This window comes from Cydia fagiglandana, chromosome 2, assembly GCF_963556715.1.
Source record: "Cydia fagiglandana chromosome 2, ilCydFagi1.1, whole genome shotgun sequence".
NCBI lineage: Eukaryota > Metazoa > Arthropoda > Insecta > Lepidoptera > Tortricidae > Cydia > Cydia fagiglandana.
This window is the reverse complement of record NC_085933.1, coordinates 11,768,680-11,777,950: the sequence shown is the minus strand read 5'-3', so window position 1 is coordinate 11,777,950 and position 9,271 is coordinate 11,768,680. Positions and strand designations below refer to the sequence as shown.

The window sequence follows — 9,271 nt, the reverse complement described above, 5'->3', positions numbered from 1 at the left end:
ATAAAACTACCTCATTCATTCAAATTAATAATCAAATTTGATATTATCATTTTACATTACTTTCCATTCAGATTCCCACAAGATGCTATTCGCAGAGAACTATGGAAAAAAGCTGTCCAATTAGAGAGACATGAAATTAAGTGGATGCCTGGAAAGTTATCTAGAATATGTTCTATTCATGAGATATAACTCGTGAGATAATCATACCCGGTCTCCTATATGTAGATACACTTCCACTGAATTAATTTAACAAATACACACATTATCTGAAAATGTTGATCATGCGAATCTACCCTCTACCGTCACATATATGTAGGTTCTCTCTCAAGCCATTTCCGTCAGTATAAAAGAGCGGCAAATTTAGAAAATGTAAGCGCGCGAACGGGTGTGGTCCCATACAAAATTTTAATTTTGCACCTTTTTCTACTGACAAACTTGCTTGACCGGCTATATACATATAAAATATTTCCATTGGAACTGAAAGTGGGGATTTATTGTGACTCCGCCTATTCAAATATTTTTGACCCGATTCGTGTACCCATGTAAATTTTGCAGGCTGTATAGCCAGTCCGAATTCTAAGATCAAGTTTACCATAATACATTTACAATGGCGTACTTGATCTTAGAAAAACGGACAGACTATACCTGAACGTGACTTCGCACTGCCATACAAATTTATAATAAAATATACAAAATACTTATTATAGCGGAATACATTTATACAACAATGATATATTTACTTATGTTGAGTTAGTCTGTCATTTCATAACAACATTTTAACTAGTTATCTTTTAATCTGCATTAAATTATTATACGTGAATTATTTGACTGGTTCTTCAATGTATGGCATAAACCTATCCCTGTCCAAGTCATATTCTAATCAAATATGAACCGCAAACTCTCAGCGGCCTGTACGTACAGCAAGAAGGTTATTAGCGGATTAATGTCGCTGATTGGTAGTTATTGACATTATATGCATTTCATCTACACTTAGCTATGTACCATTAGTGTAATAAAGATGACTATTATTTTGTTTACCAGCTTTGATTACAGGCTTTGTAAACGCGTCGTCTTATTTAAATGTAGGCGTAATTTTGTATGTGTGCTAATTTGGCCCGAGAATTTGAACGGTAATGTTCCTAAAGGCGGTTTCCATACTAAATATATGCGTTCACTGACAACAACCATAATCAGTGTGTAGACAAAATTAGTACTTCGTGTATGGCACGACCGATACGGCCGTACCTATTGAAATGTTAGATGCTTGGGATGCCTTTACTCTGGAGGATAATAGTTTTTTAAAACCTTAAAAATAGTAAAACTTCAATATGAAAATAGTTACAATTAATTTATTGATAAAGTATTAGGTACTAGCTTAACAAATGTACACACAAACCGACCTAACACGCAATTATTATATTAGTATACCAAGTTGACTGTACACTTTAATTACATAGAAGCTGTAAGTAATAAATTAATTATAACAAAAAAAATGAGCTTTGGTCTTATGTAAAGTTTAATAAAAAATAGATAAAAAAATATGACACATTTGATTTTTGATAAATAAATGATATTGTTCGTTTAACCACATAAAGAAAGTATGTGTTGTAGATGTAGACAGATACTCCATTATAATTCGTATTCTACAATCAACTAGACACCGTATGCCACCATAAAATCATATCAAAATGACAGGAATAGGTATAAATTAAATTGTAACGAACACTCACTAGTTATTTATCAATATGCCAATATCAATCGAGGGCGGTTCCAGCTTTATAGTCAGGGGGGCGGGGGGGGGGGGTCACAATCAGTGGCGTAGCGTGAACCAATCTAGCTTGGCTCAGCATTGCTCCGAGCAATTATTAGGGTTGGCACCACTTGACTTCCTTTTGCGTGCACGACCACAGATAAGAGAATCACTTAATTTTTGACAACCCTAAATAACCGAAAGGGATAGTGCCATATATTAGAAAGGGACAGCTTGATTCGACCCTGAACCTCTGTCAAACTTCGGTTTTGTAGGAAGTTTCCTTTCTGTACGGTACTTAGTACTATTAATTATTCTGTGGCGAGGCCGTGGGCGAAAGCCCCATTTGCCCACTCCTAGCTACGCCACTACACGTACTTAGTCAAATTCTAGTTATTTTTAGTCGCATGGTCAAATCCTAGGCCCAGCCCAGGGCCCAGGGCGGAGGGGGTCATGGGACTCAGGAGGGTCAAAGCGTAGATGCATGTCTTTTTATCGAGCGGATATTGCCCCTTTTATCTCTCTCGGAAACATCAGGCGTTAACTGCGTTTATCATGCACTCCATACTCCATAAGCGTCACTTGCACCATCCCACCAACCCGGGGTTAACCGGTTAAACCGTTAACCCAGTGTCAAATTGTACTGGCAACCGTGGTAACTCCAGGTTTAACCGGTTAACCCAGGGTTAATGGGATGGTGCAAGTGGCCCTAAATGTATCAAACGCGACGAGTTGTATGTATGTACCTAAGGGTAGCTTCTTTTAATATCCCTTTACCTATATATATTTTTAATGGCCTTAATACATTCTGAAAACGAATTAACTAAACACTTTGAGCCCAAAAAGTTCGGATTTCGGTTAGAATGGTTTAAATAAGACAAAAAAGGCTTACTCGACAATAACAAAACTAACATCACACAAAATCTTTAAAAAATAATGTCTAACATACATACTCGTACAGTATATAGAAAAGGAACTTCTGCGCAATAAATTAGTTCATATTAATGTATGTTCCCTAGATATAGGTAATCTATCTCTAAGTAAGGGGTCACATTCAAGAATATTTCATTTATATATATATATATGATATTGAGCGTTGCAGCAGTCTGTGAAATCGCTAGCTGCGAAGTGTAATACGTTCTTTAACCCTATAGTAAGTGGAGATGGCTGTAATGTTTGTATTTTTACATAATTAATTATAATTACCTGCGGACATATGTTTAGACATATTTCTATTAGTATTGATTGGTTCCAAAAGGGTTAATAATAGATACGAACTTCGACAGTCTAAAACTTTTTCTGACTTGCATCTGTTTAATTGCTGGAGATACTCATTGGAGTAAATGCAAACACATCTCTTATAACCGCAGAACAATGGCTGCCCTAACGATAAAATTATCTATTTAGGTAAATGAATAATTTTAATTAAACAATCAACTTTTCAGCTAAACAAGGCCGAAAATGTAACTATGTACCTACCTACGTAATGTTGATAATGTACTTTTTTTAAATTGTACGAAACAGTTTTTATGACACCATAAAACGTGATATATTTTTACATGGTAAGTACAATTCACCACATTCAGTATGGATATAACTACGAGTTAAATTAATTGCCGCACTGAAGGTGTTAAAAACCTACAGTTAAATATTACTTAGGCCAATTTTGTCCCGCCTCGAATGCTGGCTATGATAATTAGTAGTTATAGGTACATAAATATTCTGGTTTAATTCATTAGCTGATTAGCACTGTAGTAGAAACAATCGTGGAATTTTGTCGCTAGATTTTTTTTCTAAAATATATGTTATGGTTATATGTAATAATTATATTATAAAACTACCAACCTTCGTTTTGTACGCTGACAGTAAAGTTAAGCATTGTTTTTCATTAATTAACGATATGGACTAAGTCTATCCGACACTGGCACAGGGGATACTAAGGAAGGGCATGATTATAGATTTATTAAACCCGTAAAAATATGGGTGCACAAATCATCTCAAAAATATGTCCCATAGCTCTTATGTCGGCGAATTAAGAACTATGGGACATATTTTTGAATAAGTTGGCTACACCCATATTTTTACAGTTGACTGTAACAATTATGAAAATTCAATTTTTGTCGTCACTTATGAAATGAAGTGTAGGTGTACAGTCACCTGCAATAGTATGTTACTCTTCGAAGGCTGCAAAAATATCTGACACGATCTTATTTGTAGAGCCATAAGAGCGTGTCACATATTTTTGCGGCCTTCGGAGAGTAACATACTAGTGCAGGTGACTGTATCTTTTCGTCGTACTGTTTTAGAGATAATCTAACCAACATGGCAGGGCTATAACCGCGAAAATCGGAGTTCGTAAATTTCGAACAACTATCTCTGTGGCTAATTGAGATATGTAGTTGGTTAATAGTAATTAGAGTTAATTACGCCTTAATTGGATTAAAGAGAAAAATGCTCGAAATTTGCGAGCTTCGGTATTCGCGGTAAGCCCTCAGATTTAAATTAGGTATGAAAACTGTCAAAATGCGTCAGAAATACATACCTATTATACCTGCCTATTCTTTCATCACTCTCAAAGGCTTGCGGAAGGGTACCTAATAAATTTGTAGAATTTATAATGTGATGAAGTATCAGATTTTATTGTTCTTGATCGTATTTAAGTAGAATATAATAGGTAGGTATTATGTAATTAATAAGTTCAGAGAAACGATTGTAATGCAGAAAATTCGTTCACAATGTGAGTTGTCGGTATAAATTAATACTGCTGGAATTCGCATTTAACCCCTCAACTCCAAACACCTAGAAAAATCACAAACTTCCACTTCTCAGACATCTTTGATTTTTTATATAAATTATATGAAATCGCGTGTGCAGAGGTAAAGGCAGAGGTAATTTTGTGTCGATATATCGGCGGTGGGAGTGGGAGTTGAAGGGTTCAGAATCTCGCTGAATTATGGTTTAAGATATTTGTTTCTAAAATATTTGATAAGCGTTGCAATGAACATTTGTATTTTACACAACCTACATTTAAATACAAGGAAGCTCTGTACAAAGTCTTAAATAGATAAAATTTCTTCACTTCAACACTAACAAAACTAGCAATGGTCTCTCAAGTTCACGTTTTAACTTGATTCTCGACTGTTCTCACTAGAGCCAACAACATCAGACGAAACTGCTGCTTGGACCTCGGGTGCCACGATTAGCCCTTCCTTGATTCTCTTCTTCTGTTTCATGCGTCTATTCTGGAACCATATTTTGACTTGGGTCTCATTCAGTTGCAAAGCGGAGGCTATCTCTATCCTCCTCGCTCGTGTGAGGTACTTATTGAAGTGGAATTCTTTTTCTAGTTCTGTGAGTTGTTTGTTGGTGAAGTTGGTGCGGCCGGTGTTGTTGAGGTTGAGCAGGGAGTTGGGTAGCATCTGGCTGCCGGTGGGGGTGCGCATGCCTTCTTGGGGGCTGCCCATGACGCCCTGGGCGACGAACTCCGCCGGGGGAATCATCAGCTTTGGCGCTGGAAATAAAGAAATAAAATGGTTAGACGAACTGAATATAATATGGGTAAATTCGTTTCATAGGTAATCTCGAATCGAGAATATCACGAATCAGCTTGGTATAAGTTAAATTGATATTTTGAGCAGGATTCGATTAATCGGACCGGCGATTATCGCTACGAGTATAGGTAGGTTAGGACCATTAGGTGCCATTAGGTAGTTATAGTTACCATATTACAGCTACACACACAAGTTACGATAATTTTTAGTAGGTAGGTATCTGGGTAATTTTTACAAGATTAACAGACTTTTATAATATTCGTACATAATGCTAAAAGATGCTAGTGGACATTATTAATACCTACAGGCCGCGTAGCCAAGATGCCGATCGCTTACGCTCCGTAGCGATCGAAACGCAACTGTCACTGTCGCACTAATATGGAAGAGTGATAGAGAGATATAATGCTTTTCGTTGTCGAAGCGATAGCGATTGTAACCTTGGCTAGGCCGGCAGTTCTATCATCTCTTAAACTATGAGCTATAATGTAGTAAAAATAATTGTTCTATTTTTTGTAATGGAATGAATGCAAATAGTAGTTTAAGTAAACCACAGGTAAGCCATTTCCGCTTAAACAGATCTGTTTACAAATCCTTCGTGATCCTCCTAAAGAGTACACTCAGGCGCATATTTGACAGGTGTCATCTTTTCAAAGTTAAAAAGAGAAATTTCAATATCGGCACCCCGCTGTGCGGGAGTCGTGAGACTGACTTTTATTGTTGCGGGGATAATAGTATACTTAGGATTAATAAACATTACATGTTTTGGTCTGTTTAGTTCATTTGTTTTGGTGTGCATAGTTAAGTAAAGGTAGAAAAAGTTGCATAAAAATGACCGTATTTTTGCAATTGTTTGGACCTGTATCACACAAACATGGTTTTGTAGGCTATTGGATTTTACTGTGCGTCATTATTGGTTTCCAATAATATTTTGACTCTCTTGTCATACATACTTATTAGGTAATTAAAATGTCAAAAAAGTCTAATGAAAAAAATATATTGCGAAATTATAGGGTTGCCTACGCCTGGCTAAGCCTCAAAATGCCAAAATCTAATACACATATGTGCCTACGTCTAACTTTACTACGATGTTGGGTACACTTTGGTACATGTTCTTTAATTAGGTTTGCAAACCTGACAGATAACCCCTTAAACGGCATGGATTAAATTAATTGAAACACGTCCAATAAGTTACAACTGTTGTTCGTAGACGGACACTTGGACAGGGCCGTCGATAAGTTATTAGAAGTTAGGAGGGTAAACTTTTACGGAGTGTTGATTGAAGCGGAGAAGAATTGGTATCTATTACATAATATGCAGAATATCTATTCCAAAAAATCATTCAATTATTTCAAACTTCAACGTTTCGGTTTAGAACCTCTACGGTTTAGAACTTCATGCTCCTCTGATAGAAAATTTAATTAAAAAACAATAGGTACTAAATTCGGCACTTTACTTTAACTCAACGACGCTGCCATGGAATTAAAACGTTACCGATCACTAATTAATTAATTTAATAAGTTAGGGCTGATAGATTGGGTACCGAAATTAATCTTCACATGTATCTTTTCATTTTATGCAGGAAGTGACCGTTGTCCAGCAATAAAGTTAATCTTATAATCCCTGTCTGACCCTTTCCAATAATTTGGCATGACGGTGCTATAATTCAGTCAACGTAGGCAGTGTAGTGATTTAATTCTCTTTGGCTCAGTCACCAATTGGTTGAGGGCAGGAACCCTGCAGGAAGCTAATTCAAGTCAATGTCAATTCGCGACACTGAGAATATACAACATATGGCCTTTAAATTTAAATAGTGACGATGTCACCGGGAAAATGTCGAGCTGTCGATGTCGGTTCTTTAACTCAAAGAAAGTTGAAGTGGGTAACTTTACGATCCGTCGGTTAAGTCACATGTTAACTAATATAATCTGAAGTGACGTAAATATTTATTTCTGTTTTCTATCTGAAAAATCTGAAAGTGTTATTCTTTATTAATATTGTTTCCTTGTTGTATTATGTAGTTACCCAATTTGTTCCACGTTAGTGTCGTTAGAAGGTTAGGCAACCAATGATTAGGCGCGAGATTAAAACTGACAATTTTTCATATATAAGCCGTGCCAACTTTCGTCAGTCAAATATATCGTCGGGTGACAGCCAAAATTGTGCACCTAAATTCAAGTAGATATTTATTACGGCTACCGGTAGCGATATCAAGATACCATATCGTGGTTATTGTGCATTGGGATTAGCGGATCAGCGCCGTATTGCGTCTGTGTTTGCCTTGCTTTCTAATTTCCTGCCGTTACCGAATTTTAATAAAAGTTATCTTTTATTAGTAGTCCACACGAACTGTCAAGTCGTATGGGCTACCATGGCAACACACTAAAAATATTAGACTAATACCGTTCTAAAAATGGGCCCCTGAAGATCCGAATGGTCCCTTATTGATTCATATAATACCCGTAGAACAAATCTATAAATCGTCTGCCATCTTGAATGTGTAATTATTTTATTCAAACGTGTCGAAAATATAGATTTCTATGAATCTACTCTATGTAATTTTTTGGCGAATCGTGAGTTCTCAGTTCAGGCCGAACTACTAGTTAATAAGTAAAATGCACCAGCAGCTTGCTGTTACGATTAGCTGAATATCACTACACCTTATAAAACCAAGTCCCCCTATACGCGTCTGTCTGTTTGTGGGTTTGTATGTTCGCGAAAAACTCAAAAACTACTGAACGGATTTTCATGCGACTTTCTCCAATAGAGTGAACCTTCCTCAGGTTTAGGTGTATAATTTTTTAACCCGTGCGATGCTGGGGTGGGTGGGTGGTTTGTTAATAAGCATATTTAGTTACCAGGATACATCATACATTGTAACTCATAATTGAATTAATTATGAAAACTTATAATTTATAATTCCAAAGCGTACGTATTAAATGGGCAACCGATTCATCATTTTTGTCCACGCGACCGTATCTTGACATCGTACTATTCCGATATTTACATTTCTATGAAGGTTTTAATCGCATGCATCTCCTGTCAGCCCGTGTAAATTATAATATCAGCTGCAACTTTTATTCTATGTATCTAAAAGTTTTGGTAAAGAATTTAAGCAAATAGTACGGCATTACATAAAAAATGTTGGGCGCATCTGCTACATTGTCCAATTTTCAACCAATCGCACTCGTTCCCGCTCCCCTAGCTGTCAGTTGAGTGTCAAGTCTGAATTGTTCGAATTTGATATGTTTTTTTCCGACGGCGTAGGGCGTTGACGCGGCTGTACATGGCCGGTCGTGTTCTACAATTGAATTGATTGAATTATGGTTAATTTGGAACGTTATGGATGGCCACCCGTATTGTCGGATGGTAAATAAGGGTACCTACCTACCACCTTGCCTGTCTCATAGGTTCTGCGGAATATTTTGTAGGGTAATAGGTATTTAGTTATTAAAGTGCGTTAACTAACTTGCAACTTGATGTTCTTGAATAAGTAGTTATTCAAGGTACTATTTTAATTATCTATTACCATGGCTTATCATCATCAACTTCCATCCCTATATTTTTTAATTTGCCGCATTTCTTGTGACATGAACTGGCCATGCTAAAAATATCTACTTACTAGTTTTTAAATTATACTACGCGTCTCGTTCTCGATGATAGATAACATGTAGTACTGTTAAGTATGCTTAAACTTCACAACGTTTAGAGATTTAAATTTGAAAAATATTCCCGCGCCCGACGCTATCACGTCGCGCGCGCCCGTGCCGGACGCCATATTGTTTTTGTTGTGCAAAGCTTCTGACGTTCGAGAAACTAAATTAATTAATTATTATCGTTTATTGTGTTTCAACCACGTTTCAACAATGTCAAAGAGGTCACGTTCGCGATCTAAAGACCGGGAAGATCGAAAAACTTGTAAAAAACTCAAGTTAATGCAGGAACAAATTGATAACCTAACAAAATGTATGAC

General features: G+C 36.5%; 1 protein-coding gene and 1 long non-coding RNA gene across 2 annotated transcripts in view; both read right to left on the bottom strand.

Moving 5' to 3' along the window:
• Positions 1-3,569: 3,569 nt before the first annotated feature.
• The window catches only part of LOC134676770 (uncharacterized), a 111,808-nt gene continuing 106,106 nt past the window's right edge, over positions 3,570-9,271 (bottom strand). Inside the window, exon 3 of the long non-coding RNA XR_010099957.1 lies at positions 3,570-3,587. This is a non-coding gene — a long non-coding RNA (uncharacterized LOC134676770). The remainder of the gene's footprint in view (positions 3,588-9,271) is intronic.
• Positions 4,622-9,271, bottom strand: part of LOC134675850 (homeobox protein Hox-B1-like) — a 41,678-nt gene continuing 37,028 nt past the window's right edge. The window contains exon 2 of the mRNA XM_063534155.1: positions 4,622-5,261. Within this exon, the coding sequence (XP_063390225.1) occupies positions 4,873-5,261 (389 nt within the window). The 3' untranslated portion in view covers positions 4,622-4,872. The remainder of the gene's footprint in view (positions 5,262-9,271) is intronic.